This window comes from Haliotis asinina, chromosome 3 (genome assembly GCF_037392515.1).
Source record: "Haliotis asinina isolate JCU_RB_2024 chromosome 3, JCU_Hal_asi_v2, whole genome shotgun sequence".
Classification (NCBI taxonomy): Eukaryota; Metazoa; Mollusca; class Gastropoda; order Lepetellida; family Haliotidae; genus Haliotis; species Haliotis asinina.
Genome location: NC_090282.1, coordinates 66,972,991 through 66,998,078, shown reverse-complemented (window position 1 = coordinate 66,998,078; position 25,088 = coordinate 66,972,991). Strand labels below are relative to the sequence as shown.

The 25,088-nt window shown below is 39.9% G+C and overlaps 1 protein-coding gene across 1 annotated transcript in view; it reads right to left on the bottom strand.

The window, feature by feature from the left end:
- The window catches only part of LOC137278332 (collagen alpha-1(X) chain-like), an 80,891-nt gene that overhangs the window by 16,917 nt on the left and 38,886 nt on the right, over positions 1-25,088 (bottom strand). The window contains exons 2-3 of the mRNA XM_067810603.1: positions 16,392-16,455; positions 2,616-2,669 (exon numbers count right to left, since the gene is read on the bottom strand). Coding sequence (XP_067666704.1) covers positions 2,616-2,669; positions 16,392-16,455 — 118 coding nt within the window. The remainder of the gene's footprint in view (positions 1-2,615; positions 2,670-16,391; positions 16,456-25,088) is intronic.

The following is a 25,088-nucleotide window of genomic DNA, read 5'->3' as shown; positions in this document are numbered from 1 at the left end:
TTGTGATACCTGAGAGACAAGAACAAAAGCTGATGGGTCGGTGGGGTTGATTGGGTCTAAAGAGCCTTAGTCGATTCTACACATTGGTAGAATTTGTAAATCCACTACCTGGCGTACCTCGCCCTGATGTTGATGGGATATTGCTAAAGCGACGCAAAACCATACTTACAATACTCGCATTTAAGTCATTTCATCCAGGATATAAGTAATATTCACATTCATGTTCCCTTCAATATTGTTTAGAACTGAAATCTCAAACTAAGAAATCACGATTTATTCAAACTGTCATATTAATTTTCAGACGATCAAGGAGTTTTATCTATTTCTTTCTTTCTTCTGGTGTATGAAAGCCATCTTGTGTATGAAATTATCACAGTTATTTGTGGAGTTCGTGAATCATGCAATATAATATTTTTATCTATTCCCAGTTTAATTCTTTCAGTAAAAATATATCAATTTTGCTAACGTTGATAACTTATAGTTACCTCAGATAGATTTTTCCAGAATATTTTGCATTATTTAAAATAAATCATTACACAAGAACTAGACATCCGATTGATCACAATTATAACAGCGACAAGGACAAGATATAAGCTAAAGAGATAGTTTCCGGACTGGTTCGCCCTGCATTCCAAATATAGATGTGTCTACGTTATCTTGTTACCAAGTCTTTTCGGTTAAAGTTGCTTATGGCTTGCCCGGTTCAGTGTGCTGCCAGCGCCCCGAGGGAGACCGCCACAGTGACTTTGGAAGCTAATGACTGCAGTAACTCGGATAAAGAAAACGCTCAAGTGCTCCTAAAACACTTCATGTGTTATAAAAGCTTACCCTCTTCCATTTGGGTATGTGATAATGGTGTACCTAATGGGCACAAGGTCGCGTCCACATCAGCGTAAAAATAAAATGAGTTGTCCCCAGAGCAGTCGGATTAATGTTTTTTCTTAAGATGACGTGTATGGATACCGGCGCATGTCTTCAAAGGTAATCATACGTTCAGGGAATTTATGACTAACGTTTTTGTTTAGCTTTCAGAAATAACGTACAAGTTAACACCACCGTTTTGTCAAATATTAAGGCACCTGCATAAACACTTCGTGTTATTCGGGGTTCGACACAATCTCAAAATCATGGCTTTTGAAGGGATACCCAGGATCCAAGGACTGACCTCGAAGCAATCGTAAACTCAACGGGGGTAGACAATAATCTGTCTAAATCATCACCTTGATCAGAAATGGACAAAAGAGCGGTGTTCAAACATCTATCAGTTGTAGCGCCTTTGGACCCAAAACGGGTAAGTTTGGCTGGTACCTTGGAACGTGACTGTTTAACCTCTCCATAAAGCTTTGTGTCGTTTTAAATATACATTATGCCATAAATGGGTAGCAATAATAATAATAATAATAAATGTGCGTTTATAAATGCGCGCAAAGCAGACACGAGTGCTTTATTAAGGCGCTACAAAGGGTTTGTGTGAATATAGACATGAAGCATTCACTGGATATAAATGTCACTATGATACTTGGAGAGCAAATGAGTCAGTCATAGCTTCAACCACGAAGGGAGCTTCAGAGGAAGGTTCCAGACCACCGAGGAAAATGGCCAATACCCGGGACAGGTTGATTTCAACGGGTCAATCTGGAGTCAATCTTGCTACCTATTGTCTTCCAACTGAACTTCTTGATTAACAGCCACGCCAAACTATGGACTTGCTAGAATCTGGATAGGCTGTGATACCAGAGAGACGAGAACAAAGACCGCAGAGGTCATTCGGGTTGATTGGGTCTAAAGAGCTGCAGTCGATTCTACACACTGGTCAAATTTTTAGCTTAATATCTACTGTCCCTCTCCCTGATATTGATGGGATATTGCTAAGAGCGACACAAAACCATACTCGCTGAAGGTAAAATGCATTTTCGAAGCCCATTTATAGTATCCCCAGCTTTGGTATTGCTGGAAAACTGCTAAAACGACTTAAAACCATTATCCCCCACACAAAACACTCACTCACTCACTTAATAGGTGTAGGGTGTATTTGTGAAGCCAATTTCTAGTGTCCCCATCAGAGTATTGCTGGGTTATTACCAAAAGCAACGCAAAACCATTGTTGTTCACTCGTTTAAAGGCACAGAATGCATTCCTGAAGCCCATTATTGCTGGGTTATGACTAAAAGTGACGTAAAACGAGACTCACTTACTTTAACATATAGGATGTATTTTCACCACTTGCACGAGTACATGGTCAAGTAATTAACTCGAAGAACAAGTTAGATCAGTTGTAGATCCCTGATGTTTGTGAAACCAGACGATGTCCCTTTCAACGTTCAATATCAGTGTACGTGAAAGGCGACGTGCACACACACACGTATATATCTACGTGTGTGTGTGCGACCTCGTGAGTGCTTGTATGGCTTTCTTTTTATCTCCTGCTATCAACAATTCTTTGTGTGTCAGGAAGACATCTCGTTCCGATGATGCACATGCAAATTGTCCTAGCCTCCTTTGTTTTGATATCCTGAGGTAAACCAAAAGAAAATCTTAACGGAACCAAAGTATTCATCAGAAAGCTGCTGCATGAAAATTCAGTGTGTTTATATTTCTCTGTACCTAATACATACCTGCTGCGCCAGTGCTTCCTTTAGACCCCTTACTTCCTGGTCTTCCAGGCGGACCTGAGAATACATGTAACAGTCTTAAAACATACTGATGACGCCAATCATCCAAGCTTTAATATCGATTTTGCTCTTAATAATAATTGTGGTACTCCAAGTGTTATTTGAGTGTATACGTTCAGGTGAAAGCGTGTTACCATCCTTCTTAATGGGTCTGCTGAAAATAGATTGCAATATATAGCGTCTGACAATGCCAGTGTCCAAGAAAGTAGACAACCTGCCTTGTTAATTTTACAAAGTCAACATAACCGGTCTCGATTGTGAGTGAGTGAATGAGTTTAGTTTTACGCCGCACTCGAAATTTGAGTGATGACTGGTCAGTTGCTTAACGTCGCATTCAGCAATAGTCCAGTTATGTGACGTCTGGACCATACAATCCAGTGACTGATCAACAGCATGAGCACCGCTCTGCGCAAATGAGTCTCGGTTGTCTGCTGAAAGGATTTTATTGACATTGAATGCAACATAGAGGAGAAAACAACTTAAATGTATCTGTGAAATTGTAACAGGTTTGTATCCATATCAAACGTAATATTTAAGACGATAGTTGTTATGTTATCTACCATCTGCTATCGTTTAGTAGCTTGTTTAATGGCGACATTGTGTTAAGAATGCCAATATAAAAAATATATGTATCAGCATAGAATGTGAGTGAGTGAGTCAGTCAGTGAGTGACTATGGTATTACGCCGCTTTTAGCAATATTCCAGCAACATCACGGCAGGGGACAAAATATAATAAAATGGGCATCACACATTGTACTCATGTGGGAATCGAACCCGGGTCCTCGGCGTGACGTTTCATCCACATGCATAATCCATTGCCGCTATAAAAAGAGTGAGTGAGTGAGTTTAGTTTTACGCCGCTTTTAGCAATATCGTAGCAATATCACGGCGGGGGGACACCAGAAATGCGCTTCACACATTGTACCCATGTGGGGAATCGAACCCGGGTCTCCGGCTTGCGAACACTTTAACCACTTGGCTACCCGACTTTGAGGCTTCCGTGTTCCTTTTGAAGGGGACCCGTGAAAGTCCGGGGTAGAATAGGCCTTCAGCAAGCCATGCTTGTCGTAAGAGGCGACTAACGGGATCGGCTGGTCAGGCACGCTGACTTGGTTGACACATGTCATCGGTACCCAATTGTGTAGCTCGATGCTCGTGCTGTTGATCACTGGACTGTCTGGTCCAGACTCGATTATTTACAGATCACCGCCATCTTGCTGGAATATTGCTGAGTGTGGCGTAAAACTAAATTTACTCACCTAATCAATCACTCAATCACCAATTTGAAGGGTTCATCACAGACCCTTAGTGTCCAGAGACAGAACTTATGTGGAGTGGTCAGTAGTACTTAAATGCACAACGTCACGCTTTTTCAATAATAGCGTGATCTATAATGTATATATTGGGGCACATGCACTCACCGTTGCATCCTATTGATGCAGTTAATAGAGGTCTTATTATCCCTTACGACTTGCCTGAAATCGATAACTGAAGTTTCGAGGCGAGCTGCTTCCAGACAGACAACACCTGCCCTGCATAGAATTTTAAGGATTGCTCCGTACATTGAAAACTGTCGCACACGGCGTTGTCGGCGTTTAACGATCTGGCCTCAATCACAAGTTACGTTATAGGACATTCGTAAAGAGCGCTCAAAGGGACATAACTCTATGAGGTTCGATTGAAATAATATTCGATCGGTAAAAGGCGCGAGAGTCGATATAATGCAACGATGCATTAATTCATTCTAACTTTTAAATTTCATATTGTAATCGAAATGCGTTATTACTTTTCGGAATAAGTGATATGGTAGCTTGGCTGGCATGGGGATTGATAGTATCGATGAGAGAAATGCAATATTGATTTACAGACAACAGAGATAGTGTGCCTTTAAAGAGTTAACTTAGAGTGAAAACTGGCTTCTAGTCTCCACATTAGTGCAATACGTTTTCTTATTGTATTATTCTATTGATCCTACGACGAGTGCTTACTGGAATATCAGGGAGCAAAACTATACTCACTCTAGCATTAGATGATCGTTTGTAAGATTGCCTGCCATACTGATCAAGGTTTTTATTGTGTCAACACCACATGTCCCTGTTCATTTTAACAGATTGGTAAGCGTAAAAAACTGCCCTATTTAGTATTTCCTACTCCATTTCGCTGGCACGCCGCGGTAAAAAATGATATATTTTCAGATCGGCCTATAGATTTATGGCACTTCGATGCCTAGAAACCCATCTGTCATTTTGCCCCGACTTCTAGCAATGTCTATTTTCGAGCAGATTTCACGTCATAAGCACTGAAGAATGCCGTACCTGAATTCAGCACGTAACAATATACCCACTATTTCAACGGTTTACAAAGAGATCAATGCAAACAGTATCGCAGGCAGTGAGATGATTAGTTCGACGCCATGATTAGGGAATGTCTGTGTTATTTTGAAATATACAACGCAAGGAATAGGCGAGACTAGAATCAGTATAAAAAAGAGAGAAAACTATGTTCAGTAATAAAGTATTTTATAGGTATTGTGCTTCTCGGTCGCAGCATACCTCGTGATTACTTGGTGTCTCCTTAGGCAAAGGATGTGGCATGTCTCGTTCATCAGGCGACATTTGGCTTTTTCACAATCCTGGGCACTAATGCATCTCCGTTTCATAACTGTGCTCGCCTTCTGGACGCAATATCACACTGTATACGAGTATCTTTCGTCTATGAAACGAGTTAAAATTCATCTACGGGACCCATGTGGGTGACTAACAGAATCGGGTGGTCAAGTTCGCTAACTCGGTTTACACCTGTCAACGATTACAGTCTAATCTTTCGAATGTCGAAGTCAGCAATGAAGATCGGTCGAATCATGCTTGAGTGGTTCTGCGTTAATCGGCTGAATTTCAGACCGTGCTAACACACTGGGAGAGTCAAAGTTCATCAATTAAGGGGTCGGCTTGTATCGGACTACTCGAAGCAAGGCTTCAGCTCTTGTCCCAATTTTCCCTCTTGATGAAAAAAAGTACCTGGTTATCAAATCATCACTTACCATGGGAAACTGTTTATCTCAAATTGAAATTATATACCACAGGGTAAGCTTGCGATTATCTTCTCCTTCCTGATGATTGAGAACAGAAGCTGGGCCCGTCCAAAATTAGCTTTAGAAAGCCGATTATGTCCTTTTTGCCATACTGACATGGAGGATGAATATCGTGTTATCATGGTTTGTCCTAAGTGTTTGACATTTAGATATTTAAACGTCCCTATTTACCCCTGGATAAATATACAAATATACAAGTCACAAAAGGTGATGAAGTTTATATCTCTTTTACAAAGTTTATAACTCTTTTACAAGTTGAAGTAATAACCTTGAACTTAACCAAATGTGTTTATCATATATTGTGGGTAAAACAAAACTATAACTTGAATTATCCATGAATGTTTAGTTTCCTTTTAGTGCTAGGTAAGGTGTTTGTAAGGGGATTGGGGTTTGGTGTTTATCTTGTTTAACGAATGAACCAAACCAAACCAAAACACGGTGGATAGAAGGCACACGGGCACTTGCTCGGAGTATGGTGATCGTGTGTAAAACACCTACAAACTGAAAATGTGTCGATGAAATAGCCTTTCATCGTAGGCAAAGGCAAAGTAGGCAAGGATAAGTAACAAAGTACAAAAGCACAAAATATGAATGAAACTATCCAGCGCCTTAATTTTGGTATGATCAAATGTTTTGATAACAAATTAATAGCTACGATCACAGTGCTCCTCCGTCGAATGCATTTTACTACTCTGAAATCAGAAATTCGACGGAACAGTACGCGACCCACGTCATCGTATCCCACTTGCGTTGATCGATGCTGATGCTGTTGATCACTGGAGTATCTGGTCCTGATTCGATTATTCACAGACGGCTGTCATATAGCCGGAATGTTGCTGAGTGCGGCGTTAAACAACAAATGGACCAGTCATCACCCAAATCTCGTCTGCCAGAAGAGCTGAAGATCGATGGATCGATCCCCATCTACGGGTCTATCGGAGCTTAAATTTCGGCATTTATACGTTTGATAATAAAATATGAATGCGGTGCGCATGCCAATACAGTTATTACATATTCATACTTGTCTATGTCGCGTTAACCCCCTCGTTCTACTTCGTGGGTTTCTATAGCAACGTTTGACTATTATTACACTTAATCATTTTACTTAACAGCGAATTCGATAATATAACGAGAAATGAATACGTATATATCGAAAACAGTCACCACATGACACTCCATGCTTTCAGAATGCTTTACGTGCCGAACTTATGTTATGACACAAATTTGATTTGCGTGTCTGCTTGTAATGCAACTTGTGACACGCATTAAAAGCAGAACGGGGACAAAATGTCCAGCCGTGCTGGTGTCGATTCCAAGGCGACCAGAAACGAACAGAAAATTTATTTGATTTTCACAGACTGATTTAACTTTAAAACAAACACAAATGCTTATGTTACACCAAACAACCGACACAGCATCGTTTCACTGATGTAACGGAAATACACACAATAAATGTTCATTTGGTTTCAGGTATCCCAGGAAAATGAAGAAAAATAAGACAGAAGTAACATGCTCCGTTTCATGATATGGGTTAAAATCTTGGCAGACAAAAATTTCGGACATCATGTAAATTTGAGAATCTTTTCCAGATGAAGAAACCGTGTCTGAACAGTCGATTGCATGAATCCACGTATGATGTTGAGGAAATGGTCATGAGTATGCAGAGTAACGACCTTTAGACGCACCAGAACCCGCTGGCGTTCAAAGTTGGGTAAACGAAATGAACCATAACCTTCAAAGCAAATCATGCACCAACTTGTAACGATGCCCGGTCTTTATGAAACCCCGTCTTTGGTCATTTTACGTAAAACATCAACCATAACAAGAAACAGGTATTAATTATCAAATGTTTCATGATTTTACAAACCTCACAAATTATACAGATGCTGTGACGCACAAGTCACGTGATGGATGTAAAAAAACGTTAACGTGACTATTTTTCTGTTATATTTACGTATTTCAAACATATCTCTCTGATCAAAAGACGTCGGTGGTTGTCAATATTCAAACAACATTAACCAGGGATAGGCTTTACATCGTATGGTAGAATCAAACCAGCGCTTTTAGCGCTGAGAGAGAAAACTTGATCTACCCTAAGAATTCTAACCAAAGTCACCTTGTATGACCGATATGTATCGATTTCACGAACGTGGCAATTTCTTTGAACCATTACTAATTACTCTTTCACTCAATGTGGTACTTCTGGGTACACGTCCAGTATACATTATATACCGCCAATAACAACCATTTAGTAATGTGACTCCACAGTAGTCCTTTGAAGTTTGATACCTGGTGTTCTATAAAAATCACTTCTTCCCTCGATTATGTTCAGATTGGATGGATTCAATAGGAGATTCATTATTTGAGGAGGCTCAAACCTAATTATTGGAGAATGTCTATTGGATCAACTCCATCTAGCTGCAATAACACACGTTATGGATTGCGGATGACGCATGAGTGAGTGAGTTGAGATTTAAAGTCACATCGACAATATTTCAACCATATCGTGACTAAAACATGTCCTAAACTCATATTACATTTTATATATACAACCTTGTCAACGAAGGAACGTGAAAGTACTACACTGACCCAAAAAAGAAACGCATAGCTGAAATCTCATTTTTAAAGTAGATTTTTTCGGAAAATATGGAATGGAATGACAATTAATGTAAATATTAAGTGTTTTTATAGTCAATACAACCAAAACAGACAAACAAACACAACCTCTGGTGATTAATCGCCACACCACAGCACCTTGAAAACGCTTTGTATAATCTGCACGTGGGAAAATCTGAAAGCATTATGCACGTGCAAATGCAGGATCTCAATCTTGATTATGATGGCTATAAAAGGGGACAGGTCCTGTTGCGATTCATTCTTCGAATTTCTTTCTATGCGACGCGAAAAATGCCAATGTTAAATGAAGAAAACAGAAATAGAGCCATTGGACGTCTGGAAGCTGGGGAAAGTCAGTCATCAGTTGCCAGACGTCTGAATGTGAGGCAGAGCACAATTTCCCGTCTCTGGCAACGATACACGCAACACAACTTGACCAGAGACCGTCCAAGGAGTGGGAGACCAAGGGTGACAACTCCAGCACAAGACTGCTACATCCGGGTGCTTCATCTGCGTAATCGGGCCGTCACTGCTACGTATACCGCTGATCACGTTCCTGGGCTGCGTAGAGTCTCTCCACAAACCATCAGGAATCGCCTAAGAGAGCATGGAATTCGACCTATGCGACCTCATGCAGGACCTGTTCTGCATCCCCATCACCGTCGTGCACGTCTTCAGTGGTGCAGGAACGTTCGGGCATGGAACCTCTTGAATTGGAGGAGGATCTGGTTCAGCGATGAGTCACGTTTTCTGCTGTACAGACATGATGGAAGGATGGGTGTTTACAGACGTCGAAATGAGAGATATGCTCGACAGTGCGTTCGTGAGGTCAACAGACACGGTGGTGGAGGTGTTATGATGTGGGGAGGCATATCTATGAACGGCAGGACACAGTTGGTGCATGTGCAAGGGAATCTCAATGCTGTACGCTACCGGGATGAAATTCTGAACCGTCATGTTGTTCCTACAATTGACGCTAGAAGGGAAATTTTCCAGCACGACAATGCAAGACCGCACACAGCACGCATTACCACGGATTTCCTTGCCAACAACAACATTACAGTTCTTCCATGGCCCTCAAAATAGCCGGATTTGAACCCAATTGAACATTTATGGGACCAATTGGGTAAACGGTTACGACGTCGACAGCCGCAGCCACAGACACGTCTACAGTTGGTGAATGCGTTGCGAGATGAGTGGAGAAGAATCCCACAAAGGCGGATACGACGTCTTATACAGTCAATGCCCAGGCGATGCAGAGCAGTGATTGATGCCCGTGGTGGTCACACCAGATACTGACTTTCTCACTATGCCATGGAAAATAGAGACGCGTAATACCACTGTGAATGATTGTATATGTCTTGACACACATTTGTTAATACCCGTGTGAATTATCATTGCTCAAGTTCCATTACTTTTTGTGCAATTTAAGTTAATAAATCATCTCTCATAACATTGGATTTTCACCTATGCGTTTCTTTTTTGGCCAGTGTAGATTACCACGAAAGGAGTTAAAAATAGCTAGCACATATATTTAAAAATGTAAAAATGGATTATTGATCATTTCCACAACTGAAGGAAGATCACCATCCTAGGGACCTATACAAGGGACAAGAGCTAAGGCCTTCTAAGTGAATTCTTGCTTTCTAAATTCTTTAAAAGTAGTATTTTAATGATTTTTATTTAAGGCTAAATTTGACTACAATCGCCACATTTTCCATTTATTGAGAATGTTGATTTTGAATAAACCTAGGTGTCGGCTTTCTCAGTAATAATCTTTATAATAACAACAAAAATATCAAAGCAATTTGAAGTTTTAATCTACTGTACTAGTATCGAAGTGCTGCCCACAGTGATGGTTGGTGTTATTTTCCCAATATGTCTGGCAATGTTTGGTAAGACACACAACATCAGGTAGTTGTGGAAACTTTATCGTGCAATCATCTGTGCTTCCGGGCAGTGGTTATCATGCTACAATACGACCAATCATTCTCTGTATTCTGTAAAGGTAATAAAATGCAAAAAGGAAACCGAATGCAAGATGATTTTACTGATCTGGCTTCAAACATCGATCTTAAACTCGGATTGAACATTACTGAACCTCTCTGGCGCTACACTGCCTGTAGGATCCGAGCATCATTGTAAATTTTTTTGTCTCCAAGGTTGAACATATACTATTATTCTTGCAAAGTAATCCACATACTAAATCTCTGTTGGATAGAAGATGTGCACCTAAAATGACTACGAGATGTAAAGATAGATATCCGCGAATCCTGTTGGGTACTCCTACCTTAAGTACTCTATTGGTCCCTTTAAATACGGTTACTAGAAGTGGTCTATTGGTCCCTTTAAATACGGTAACTAGAAGTGGTCTATTGGTCCCTTTAAATACGGTAACTAGAAGTGGTCTATTGGTCCCTTTAAATACGGTTACTAGAAGTGGTCTGTTGGTCCCTTTAAATACGGTAACTAGAAGTGTTCTATTAATCCCTTTAAATACCGCTGCCAGACGTGTTCTATTGACCTCTTTGAATACCGTTAGTAGAAGTGTTCTATTGATACGTTTCAATACCGCCACTGGAAGTGTTCTATTGATACGTTTGAACACCTTTACTTGAAGTGTCCTGTTGTCTTGCTATAGGACTAAATACCACACTGTGCACAAAGGGTAGAGGCGTCTATCACATTCATCTGGACATTGGAAGATTGCCTAAACAAAGTCTTTACAGTAATGGTGACAATTTACAAATATGATAGCTTGTGAATATTACCAATCTTACAGGACATATAACTACACTACCAGTGCCATCTTGCACAAGGTGTGTTCGTTGAGGTGATCAGGGGTAAATCGAACCCACCACAGCTTGTGTAATGAAGATATCTATTACCATTGTACAGTTTCTAAGTTCATGTTTTCAACAGAAAATAAAATCAGTTACAGAAAAGAAGTGTTCTAAAGGTCCCTTTGAATACCGTTACTAGAAGTATTCTCTGGTCCCTTTGAATACCGTTACTAGAAGTATTCTAAAGGTCCCTTTGAATACCGTTACTAGATGTGTTCTAAAGGTCCCTTTGAATACCGTTACTAGATGTGTTCTAAAGGTCCCTTTGAATACCGTTACTAGATGTGTTCTAAAGGTCCCTTAGAATACCGTTACTAGAAGTATTCTAAAGGTCCCTTAGAATACCATTACTAGATGTGTTCTAAAGGTCCCTTAGAATACCATTACTAGATGTGTTCTAAAGGTCCCTTTGAATACCGCTACATGAAGTGTTTTAAAGGTCCCTTTGAATACCATTACTAGATGTGTTCTAAAGGTCCCTTTGAATACCATTACTAGATCTGTTTTAAAGGTCCCTTTGAATACCGTCAAATGGAGTGTTTTGTGGTCCCTTTTCACACTGTTACTGTCAGTGTGTTTCTAGTTCCTATGCATATCAAACCTGGCTCTGTTCCATCGGGTTCTTTACACGCCCTGACTGTATTTGAAGTGCTTTACCTAGTCTTTGACGTTGCACTTACATAAACATTCACGCGCGAGGATGTTTGTTTGCTTGTACTAGTCCATGCTAACGATTAATGGAAGTGCTGGTCTCATGCTTCAGATGAATACAGGTCCCTTATTCAGAAACAACATACTTTGTAATGACCAGTCCTTACCCCTTAACGTCGAGCGCCAGACAGGGTAAGAACATGCATCATCTTTCAAACGTGTTTTGGTATTACGCGACTGAGGATCGAACCAACGACCTGCAGCTCTCACTGTTGACACTCGGTCCACTAAATCACGGAGGTGGTCATGACTGGAAGGGCACCATCGAAGGGCATCCTTGTGTCCTTTGACAACGGTGGTTATTTGAGGATACTGTTGCACGATATAACACAACAACAAGTAAAATGTCCAATTAGCAAAACGACCGACACCTCAGGTGGAAATCAAGCACTTAATGACACCCTGTCTCGGAGTGGTTGCATAGATTAAGGTAAACTATACTGAACTATACCATCTGAACAGAAGAGGTTATGCATTGGTGTTTATGCAAGGACAACGTGTCTTTGTACGAAACCCCGATTGCCTCTACACAACTTATTGTGTTTGAAAATCGATTGTTGTATCGTGATCTTCGCTTCATGTTACTTGGGGAAGGTTAATGCACCGCAAACTGTTCTCCTACCTACAGCTTACAAATCAATTATTTTTCTGCTTGCGGTGAGAAACTGAAGCTGAAATCTCTCGGTACAATCGGATTAGTCTCGTAGATGGCTTCAATGCAAGGAAACAAAACCAGCATTTTAAAACACATGATGAGATATTTATACTCGGCTAGATTAATTGTTGTTGAAGTTATTCAGGCGCGATTTATAAGCTCACAGTACCCGATGCATGTCGTGTAAGCCATAGGTGGATCTGCGTGTAACACTGTTGATTATGTCATCGATTGGTTGCCTCGCACTCTTGGATAGTAAGTCTGCTTACCACGTCACTCTCACCAACGGTCAACCAACATCCAGTGAACATACGACTTTCAGAAAGACTTACTTTTTCTCAGCCTAACACTTTGCGGAGTTCACGCCTATATTCTCAGCGCGATGACGCAATCTCAGGCATACGAAGTCAACCATCTGACCCACTCAGTCACTGCTGTTACCACGACAAAGTGGAAATCTGGTAGTCTACATCACGTGTCCAAATCTGGATCCGTGTGGCAGTGGGGTAGCCTAATGGCTAATGCGTTTGTTCGTCGCCGAAGACCTGGGTTTGATTGCCTGTGTGAAGCCCATTTTTGGTGTGGCCCGCCATGATATGACTTTAACATTGCTAACAGCGGTGTGAAACCATAATCACTCACTCGAATTTTTGGTGGAACTCAATCCACAAAGTCTTAGAATCTCTACTTAATTGAGGAAGTGTAACATCAAAGATAACATTTTACACTTGACCACTTTCCAAAAGGTGTTATTAGTCTTCATCCATATATAGGAGCCGTGTCAATTTACAACCTTCAGTTCGGTTATCCTTGTAAATTCACCGCCAGGAACAAACCAGTTTGGATTATCTTCCCAAACTGATTCCGTTGGGCATAACAGTGATGTTAATTATTCATTTTACCCGGGCATGGAACCAGTTATACAAACGAATTGTATTTGCCCCTAACGCTCGACAGCTTGGTCAAATAAAATCCCCAGGATATAGCCTTGAATTAAGTCTTGCTTGGGAAAAGCATATGTCAGATTATATCACATTACTACTTCTTCAGAACAAAAGACTCTTTTCTGAACCTCGATCTTAATGCCCCATACGTTACGTATAAGGGAATTGAGCTGACTCCTGGAACTCCCGGGAGATGAATATCGCCATAAAAGACCACTGCGTATACTGCTTACAAGTCGATGCATGTCTTTTGTTTTCTTTACATATCTGTTATCACAACGCTTCAAATCACAGGGGACGACATGACGGGGCTCTAACAGTTTACCAATATTGCATTTCTGGCCGTCTACGTTCACTCATCAGAGGTCAAGGGTTATCTCGTGGGAATTTTACCCTTTCATTAGAGGAGTCATTGAAATATAAGGTGGATAAGTACTTTAGACACTTAGTCTCACTCTTCCAGAGACAATTTTAACGCAAATGGCATTTCCGCATTGCTGTTTTTGTTGCCAGAGAACGCCAGAGAGCCCGCGACTGTCTCCAAAGAGATTTGCATGCAACTGCTCACGAGCTTGTCTCTCACTGAAGCTGCGGTGAAAATTGGTTCAAGCCGACTCACCAATAGTCAACTAATGGACTCTTTTTACAGTTCTAACAGAGTTATTTGTTTGTTCCATATGCTGTGCACTTCCAACACAATGAACGATCATTCTGGGAGCCCCAGGCGAGGTAAATACACAAATGACACGCGACAATAGGTCCATCGCTGACCCACTATATTCTATAGGGTGGTTTGTACTGATGCCACAGATACATGTCCCTCGTTTGTTCTCATTACCAACGGTTTTATGTACTAGTAATAGTAAATTTACTTTCTGACTTTAACGCAAAGATACCAAGTGCTTCTTCAAAGCGTGTTTCGCATTAAATGTCACGTTTGTAGAAAGTTCCATTATGCAATCACACAAAGCGTCAAACTCTGTTTGTCTTGCTAGTTTGAAGCTCAGATGCCGATTGAAAACATCAACATGGTCAAAATTGCTTCTACAACGAATATATTGAAAGTGTTATTTACACATGATGATGTATCACATCTCTTTTGTGAAATGGACCCCGGTTTGGCGTCACTGAGAACAATATGAGTCAATAGTTCTTAAGATACACAGAGGATAAAGAAACCGTGGTTTCAGAATAAAATAGAGAAGAGAATATTAAATTGTGAGTTCTAACTGTCGGTTTTAAGTGGAAAGGACCATACCTAGCGCTACACTTAGTCTCTTTTACATTGTGTGTGAAGTAAATGAATACTACTGTAAATTGATCTGTTTAATATCTAGTTATCTGTGAGGAAGTGTTCTACAGTGCTCTCTAAGTGTTCAACTTCTGCTTCCTTTACTTAAGCGCTAATCCTCTAGGGAGCCAGTATCGAATAGAAGACAAAAAGAAAGCAATTACATTGCCATTTCCGTCAGTATTGTAATACTAATGTGAGATTTAGATGGATCTTTTTTTGTTAATCTACACTGGAAACTTGCCAAGTTTGTAGTAGATTATTTGTAAAGTGTGTTACACGTTCGTGTGTACTTGGGGAGATCTTAGATGTTTTATGTGGAGCAGAGCCTGGCCATTTAAATGTACATACTGACGTAAGTTTAAGGAAACTCTATCCGTCGATCGAAAGCACTAGACAAATGTGTGTTTTGTCAAGAACGATTGCAGACGTAATTATCCTGTGCATGTTAAAAACGGCTTCGTTTTAGCAAAAAGAGATAGATTATCAATTTTCAGGACGTTGTACTGGTATATTGAGAAAGGACAAATGATATTAAGCCATTATTTCGTGATGAATGTGGCTGTACAGTTACGATCTGGCCTCAAAAACTTCAAAAACTGTTGATTATATCATATATATCTCAAACGCAATTGCTTTTCAGGAAACATAATTTTCAGCAGCCAAGAATGTAATCGGTTTATGACAATATTAGTTTGTGATAGCAAATTGACACTGTTTGGGGTCAACCGATTCACAATCTCGGGGAGATGTTCCACTCCTGTCGATTCAGTAGACATCTCGTACATTAATTGAAACCAGGTTTATCCAGATCATTGCGTTCTGATCCCTACGGATGCGTATACATGAATAGAAATGGACTTGTCTGACATATATAAAAACCTTAGTGTTACGATTGTACGCGTATGTAAGTTACAGTATGACAGACCGGATACAGGATCACCTGAGGCTAAAATCACACAATTTACAATTACGAATATTTGTTTATCGGGGATGTTTTTTCCATTAACGAGGTTTATCTATTTTCTCCTCCATATATGTAAGACCTTAGACGGATTCCGGTTCAGTATTTGTCCCATGCAAACTGTACTGGCCTAAGAGAGATTGTGGACTATTCACTGAATTGACTGAAATCTTGCCCTAGTTCCTCGATAATATCAATCACTGGATCGTCTGGTCCATACTCTGTACTTATATACACTCATGGAATAGACTAAGGGAACACGTGGAAGTACAAGTTATTTTTTTCCAGGTTTCTTCAGATGGTATGTAATGTACCGTGGATGAATTACTGGAAATAAACAAAGGAACACTTGTACTTCCGCTTCCTTATTTGTTTCCTTGAGAATAATATTGAGTGAGACGTTAACATCTCCCTGTCTCTATATCTCTCTGTCTTTCTATCTCTCTGTCACACACGCTCTCTGTCAATATCTCTCTCACACAGACTCGTTATCCAACAAACTTTCTCTCTCTCTTTGTCTCTCTCTTTCTCTCTCTTTCTCTCTCTCTCTCTCACACACACACTCGTGTGTGCGCGTTTAGAGATTACACTAGATTAGCTCACCTTGCTTTCCCTCAGCTGCACAATACAGCTGTGCCTGTCTGCAGTAAGTGTGTATGAAGGCTTCCTGGAAGAGAAAAAAATATAATGTACGTCTCTGTCGCCATGACAACTCCTGGGGGAATACTTGAAGATCGATTTCAATATACTCTTAAACTGTATGTAGAATGAGACAATCGACTCAGTGTCCTGAAAAAGGATACAGCAGCCAGGTTCTGACGAAAATGTAAAATTCAATTACATATGTAATACATGTCTGAAAATGTCATTCTAAATTTGACATGGCATTCCTGAAATGATCAAATGGCCTTGAAGATCATATTCACGGGTTAAACGGGTTGAGCCTGGCCAGCCGTAATTGAAACACCCGGTATCACCAGTGAAAGCATACCAGTAATTATCGGCGCGCATATAAATCGTTTAACTTTATCAGCCATTTTTGTCCATATAGACTGCAAACTCGTTCGTGACACATTATACATATTTCTTCAAAAACGTTATCCTTTCGCTAAATCCATAAGCTAGTATGTATACATTTGTAAATAAATCTAGATCAAATTAAACGTTCAAGTAGTGTCCAGGAGTGGTTTGTATTGTTTGTTTTCATATTACACAGATGAGAGAATGAGTACTTCTACGATTACCCGTACCTGAATGCTGAAAATAAGATGAGTGAGTGAGTGAGTGAGTGAGTGAGTGAGTTGCATGTTTCTCGGGTAATATTTCATTTACAGCACGGTTTGTCATTGTATTCTGAAATACTGCGACGACGTCCACGTCTCCATGGAGACCAAAGGACGCAGCTAAGGTGCATGAAATAAAATGATCATTACTTAGTCGAACTCGATCTCATGGTCCCAAAGATTTTATGACCGCTACCAAGAAAAATAATATATATTTCCCCTATTTCGAAACTAGTAATCAAGTAATTGAAACAGTCAAATTGTAAAGTCGTCACAGACAGTCATTTGCGGCATATCTCACATTTCTTTGCAAACGTCAGTCACGTATGACATATTATAAAGTGGTATTTAATTCATGACACGCCACACATCAGTCAATGATTTTCACCATCTCTTCACATCAGCAGTAGATTGGATCATGTTAACTTGGAATATGTCTTGAAAACATTTCCGCAGGTTGCGCAGCGAACACAAAAAAGTACTTTGGGACATCCTGAGATGAACATTCAAGGCATGTGGCAGCTTTTGTCCTGACAATCGATCAGTGCTACGATAACGGATGTGCACGTAGACACGCCCTGTTGCTAAAATAATCGTCCACGTGACAATGTATATAGCTTGGATAAGGAAACAACTCAATGATATATTCTGTTTGTCTTTGGTCTGTATATCTTGGTGTTTACTCTATCAGCTAGAGTATCCATATTTTACTTGGTCCAGCTATCTCTTCCCATGACTGAATGCCATAAATACGTACATGCCTTCACATAAGAGATTATATTTGTCATGCGAAAGACAGATGATGGGATTTGGTATTGTGTTTATTTCTTTCGCCAGGTATATAAGGTAATACATGATATTAATTATGAGTTTCTATTATTGATCTTTGTATCGAAACACGTTTCTCCTCAGTCATGTGGTGAAATAAACCTTGCCTGCCGTCACAACGCTTACATCAAAGAAGACACAATGTATGTGTTAATGTGTTTGGAAATATACTATATCACGTGGCGTTTGGAGTGAGTGATTTGCACGTACAATAGCTGTTAAATTAGATGAAGTATACTTTCTCGATAGTTATCAACTTGAACATTAGCTGATGAAGCAGGATTTGTGGTTAGTTATCAACAGAGTGAACGAGTGAGTTTCAGTAATGTTAAAAAAAATGACGGCGGAGGAAAGCAGAAATGTACCCATGTCGGCTTGAAGAGCGAAAGCTTTAGCAACTAGGCTACCCCACATCCCCGTTTTCAGCATGCAAGCATTGTGTGATTTGAATATTTTGATTAAGGAAGTCATGCGGTAGATTTTATCAAATAAGTCATGCAGAAAGCTTTTAGAGTGGGTTCAAGTGTGATGCTTTTCACCGTATTCATGTTACATCAGAGCGCATCAGCTGGGCGTGGGAGAAACTCCAACAATGTTACAAGTCTCAGACATTCACTGCTTGGCTGAAACCGACATGACCAGGTCTTGCGCTTACAAACCTCAATGTATATTTGGAGCAAAGTTGGTTTTGGAACCGCAGCCCTGGGCGCAAAGCGATCGTAGTTCTGAGGTGGCCGTAACTCCCATACCGTAACAAGACGTACTACTGTCTTGGCGCTACGATTAGTTTGCACAACGGCACCCTGGGCAGTTGGAGTGCATAAGGGATACATTTGTGCAAACGACAGGGTTACCAGTGTATCTTTCAAATTGTATCAAGTGTGAATATATAGTTTTCACATTATTGCACGGATAATATGACAGAGGTGCGACTAAATATGAATCTCTGCACAATATTACACGGACAATATGACAGAGGTGCGACTAGATATGAAGCTCTGCACAACATCACACATACATTATGACAGAGGTGCGACTAAATATGAATCTCTGCACAATATTATACGAAACGACCCCAAAACATGCTGAAAGTCAAATTAGGGAAATGCGGCATTACTTTTGATGATTCCTCGTACATGCGACAAATATGGAAACATAATTAATGCAAACATGAACACGCTAATGCAAATAACGAGAACAATTCAACAAAACCCAACTCTTAACATGAGACTGGGTCTACAAATGTAATCAATATCATCTTTAAATGTCTTCTTCCATCCTCACAGATCGATGTGTTACAGTTTAACTCGGTGTCTAAGCCTCAATCACAGATAATGTATTTCTGTACACAGTCAGAAATTTGAAACCGTTAACGGCGAGAATCTACCGTCTTGTTACCAAGCAACCATATTTATTCATTGGAATATTTGGTTTCCCTCAGGTGACCAGATTTCATCGCATGCTTATACAAATCTTTACAATGTTGCAATACCTGCTTGCTTGTTAATAATTCAATACAATATTTCGGGACACTTATGACGTTTTTGTGCACTAGTGGAACCACAATGTCTGTAATTTGTAATTCCGTATAATTTCAAACAAGGTTTTCATGCTGGTTGATTGCACGAGATTGTGAAGTATATTTTGCAAACTGCAATGAGCACCTGCCAAGACATCGACGGTAACCATTTCGATTTCCCCTCAGGTCTCACATTCAATCATGATTGAATCTGTTGATATTAGTCATAAATATTTAGTTTCTCCTCATATCTATAGCTATCTCGTTTTTTTTCATTATACCCATCAAAATAACTCTCTAAAAATACAGCATATACATAAAGTAATCTGAAGCCTGTAAATCCTTCGTTGCTCAGCTAAGATTTAGTTGTTACATCAGAGCAGAACAGCATGTTAAGGTACGCCTCAAATGGCAGTTAAGATTTAAACGATTGCGTGAAAATGCGAGCATGTAGAACAAGGTACCGAATGCACAATTTAAATGGACAAATGAGACATCATGGCATGTCTTGATTTACGTAACAGGGAATAACATAGGAAATATATATTTCGCTGTACTTGAGCTTTAGACTGATCTACACATAGACAATTAGGAGATAAACATCATGTGTTGGCCAATTTCCGGGTGTTATTGAGTATTTGAAGCACGGGAATGCATTTGGAACCGACGGCGTCAGCCGGAGGTTTCAAATGAAATATTCCCGTGCTTCAAATACTCAATAACACCCGGAAATTGGCCAACACATGATGTTTATCGACATTGTAAACACAAAAGTAAACCAAAGGGGTTTTAGTGTCTGCACTCGTTTACATCGAATACGGACACAGCAGTGAAGTGTCATCAGCTGGCCGTTTCAGCTGGTTCTCATGGTAGCATCTGGAGTTGATCATTTGTGACGTCATTCTAACTTTACGTCACAATATGATTTGAATGACGTCACCACTGTTGATGACACAACAAAACAATTGTTTACGTGTCAATACGCGGTGAATAGTCTTTCAGTTTCCGGGAATCTAATACCATTTGATCATGTTTTTCAACCAATCAGATTACAGAACACAGTAACTTTTGGTTTACAATTCCTGCTAGCTTGCCATTAGAAGACTTCCCAACTGTGTCCTCACATGCTAATAAGATGCATTCACTGAAAGAGAACTGTATGTACAATGGCGTGTAAAATCAGACATGCTGTATTGTATATGGGATTGTAACCTTAGTTCAACCTGAGGAAGGTACATACTGTATTGTATATGGGATTGTAACCTTAGTTCAACCTGAGGAAGGTACATACTGTAATTGTATATGGATTGTAACCTTAGTTCAACCTGAGGAAGGTACATACTGTAATTGTATATGGATTGTAACCTTAGTTCAACCTGAGGAAGGTACATACTGTAATTGTATATGGATTGTAACCTTAGTTCAACCTGAGGAAGGTACATACTGTAATTGTATATGGAGTGTAACCTTAGTTCAACCTGAGGAAGGTACATACTGTAATTGTATATGGATTGTATCCTTAGTTCAACCTGAGGAAGGTACATACTGTATTGTATATGGGATTGTAACCTTAGTTCAACCTGAGGAAGGTACATACTGTATTGCACATGGGATTGTAACCTTAGTTCAACCTGAGGAAGGTACATACTGTATTGTATATGGGATTGTAACCTTAGTTCAACCTGAGGAAGGTACATACTGTATTGCACATGGGATTTTAACCTTAGTTCAACCTGAGGAAGGTACATACTGTATTGCACATGGGATTTTAACCTTAGTTCAACCTGAGGAAGGTACATACTGTATTGCACATGGGATTTTAACCTTAGTTCAACCTGAGGAAGGTACATACTGTATTGCACATGGGATTTTAACCTTAGTTCAACCTGAGGAAGGTACATACTGTATTGCACATGGGATTTTAACCTTAGTTCAACCTGAGGAAGGTACATACTGTATTGCACATGGGATTTTAACCTTAGTTCAACCTGAGGAAGGTACATACTGTATTGCACATGGGATTTTAACCTTAGTTCAACCTGAGGAAGGTCTTAGATGCTGACCTCTTTGCTGAAACATCCGAAAACATCGGTAAAGTGTTAGAAAACCAGGAAATCTGGGCTCAGTGATCGCTGATTACTGGCACGCCAAGAGGATGTAACTCTTCAAACTGTGCTACCATGGAAAATGTGGCAATGCGTACGATAGCGAGATAACATGATATCGAATATTTAGACAGAAGGCAATAATCGCGTCGGGCACTGCTGCTTGCAAGGGTGGCAACATTGTTTCTTGTTTCGGCACCCTGCACGTCCTGAACCATGTTGTGCATTGTCTTTATACAACCTGACCATTGTAACTATATACATATTCTGACGAAAGGTTCTTTCAAAAACACTACCCAAACATGACCAGGACAATGCAGTGTTCACATAACTGACCAGATTACATTTTTGCGTGAGAACAGAAGACAACAAAGTCAGATGAATTATTGCATTGTATGTGTGCTGGACCTTAATTATGTATTCAGTCTGGCCCGAATTTTGTCTGATCTATTCCTTGGAGTTCAGTTTATGACACATGTGGATTTAGTCATTATGTTTTTATGACGTTTATATTGTTATGTTCTTAGGTTTACGGATGTGAAGAAAGGCTTTTGATAATTACAAACTGTTCCCATGACGCGGGCCTATGTTGCTGCAACTGTTTGATTCAAGCCATCGCCTCTCCGTTTGACATACTGCCAGTCACTGTTTGGTTTCAACGCACATAAAAAACAAACAAAACAGAACACCTAGGAATTGTTTTGGGAAAAACATTGATTTTGCCCTGATTGTAAAATACTTTGTTTTCTTTTGTAACGACGGCTCGATCTGGGAGAATATAAAGAATCCGCCGCTCTTGAAATACATTTAAAGTGATTGGTTGTTTGATTACGTCATATACCACTGGGCGACATCCTGAACTATATCAACAGGATATGTATGCATGCTACAGCAACAGAGGGTTTAATGTGACGTAAACAGGCAACACGTCTTGTATATATGTGGAGATCTTAGTGCTCTGTTTGTCAGAGGACGTGATTAAAGCTCGAGCTTAAATGTGCTCCGGCATGTGCAAACCGCTTCCCCAAAATTAACGTCTTGTTGTTGGTTCTATCTACACATGCAATTGCCTCAGTTATAGAAGGAGTTAAGAACTAATGCCGCGCCATGAGATAATCAATGATGCTTGCTAATAGTCATATCTTTCTCGGACTTGGGCAAGATTTCCCTCCCTACATCAAGTTATTACCGCTTTACACGAACGAGGTTACCGTCTTTAACAAAGTAAGGCGTTTTACACGTAGGCGGGTCGTATTTTAACCGTACGTTTTTAGAACTGCTGTTCTTGTTCTTATTGAATTAGCTGTAACTAGTCATCACTCAGCACACAAATGATCACATTAACCAGAACTGATATTTGCCAAGGGATTTATATTTAGTCTCCCTCGGAGACAGGGCTACAAATAACCACCATTGTTCACAACGACCATATCCTGCTAGTTTCGTACAAATTTGTTATGAACAATATTTTTACAGCATGAAACATGCCATGTCACTATATTACAATCAAACTAAATATAAAGTCAACATGTTATAACAGATGACGTACATTGTACAGAATCTGCTGACGTGGCTGTTGTATCTTAGCGCTTTCGCCCACGTGACAAACTTAACCTTCTTGATCTTTCAATGGGCATGGAACTCGAAGAAAAAAAACGAACAGTAATCTAGAATGATTACATGTACATGTTCTTGTATATGGTGTTTTGGCTTGTGACATATAGATTAAGCATATAGAGGAAGATATTGGGGAGCAGCTGCAACAAGATACGGCTTGAGGTGCCACAAGTAAGTCAACCTTGCTTGAAACATCTACACCTCACTGCAATAAGTCCAACATCGATCCACGTGGGTGGCGTCATGTTACCAACTCATGGGCAGTTCGCTTTGCTTAAGAATGACAATGATACAGATTCTCCTGAAACTAAACAATATCTGAGAGAGTCTGTGCGTGTACACGACTCATCAATAACTCGCTGATATACTTTCACCTTGGTTGACCTTCAAAAGGACACGCAATTATCTTGTCAAATTTACATCCTCTAAACCTGACGAAATCTGGCACTGTTGAATAACTCTCACGTTAGGAGGCACTGTTGACACTAACGGAATGTCAGAAAGCATAACGCTATCTTGAAAATGATCTATAGTCGATCAGTGAGGGTATTGATTGCCCATAAGAAAGCCATTCTGGCCCATCAGGGCGTGTGAACTCGCCTTCCATGTCAAACTAGATGCTCCTTCCAACAGAGGCACGGAGGCAATAGCGTCCTACGTTACCCCCATTGATCCAGATCTGTGTCCGATGCTCCCAGCGTCTTAATCTAATTACACTTTTCCATTTCATGTGCAATAACAGACACTTTATAGAGTTTCTGTGACTCCTTACCACATCGTAAGAGTGCTCAAGTTACCATCTTCTGTCTAATAACTGGCTATACAATTAATAGGTGAATTTAACATACACCCTCTAGTTGAACTGGATAATATAAGGCAAATTCCTAATCAGAGTGAAAATACATAATATTGATGTTGATATCTTGTATGAGTTCAAAAAATAAATATGCAGTGACAAGAGGTGCAAGAGGCATTCATTTTACCATATTCTGCAATTCGGTAGCCTCCGTCAAGTTGATTAAGGCAATCAAGAGCGCCTGTTTGTGATGTAAGTTACAGATGAACCAATAAAATGAGCCCCTTACTCATTTTAGAAACTTCACATGGCGCAATGGCAAGATTATGCACACGTCTTACTAAACAATAAATAATTCATTATTGCAAAGTGTGTCATGCACCTCAGTGTCATAACATAAACAGCTGAGTACATTATTATTTCGTCATTTCACACGAAATACTAACTACAACCCCGGAATTAATATCCGTACGGTTTAGTACAGCCGCTCTTTAAGGTGAGTGAGTTACTATTTAACGTCACATCGGAAGTATTTCTGCCATATCGTGACGAGAACATATTTGACATTGAAATGGAATATGCATATATTGTTAAAAGCCTGCAGTCAGGGGACAGAAAAAAACAACTAGAAAATCATAATTACAATTAAAACTGGTGTGGAAATTTAAAACTCAGAAGATAGATCGCCATACCCTTCTATACGAATAGAACTATTTGTTGCATGTGATTCTGGTCATCTCTGATTCCAGTGATTCATTTATGGAATATTTACCTCTGTTTGCAACATGGAGACTGTTTCTGGTAGGTAGAGTGTTTTCATAAGTGTTGTCCCTTGTTGAGCTTGTACTTCAGGTGTCAGTGGCTCAGTGTTTCATCTGGTGCGTTTAAAGTAACTGTTGAATCGATACTGGCTACTGTCTGAAATGGCTGATTCATACTGATGGAAGTGCCACCAGACAAATAATTCTGAATGCATATTTTCCTATACAGTTCAAGCAATTGGTACCCTGTATGAGCCTTAATCCATGTTCATTTAAACATTCCAAAGGTAATTAAGATACCGTATTTACTTACCCAACGTATTGTAAATGTGCGATTTACGTTAACGTAACACCATAACCTTTTGTAATCTCTGTATGCAATTAATCTGTA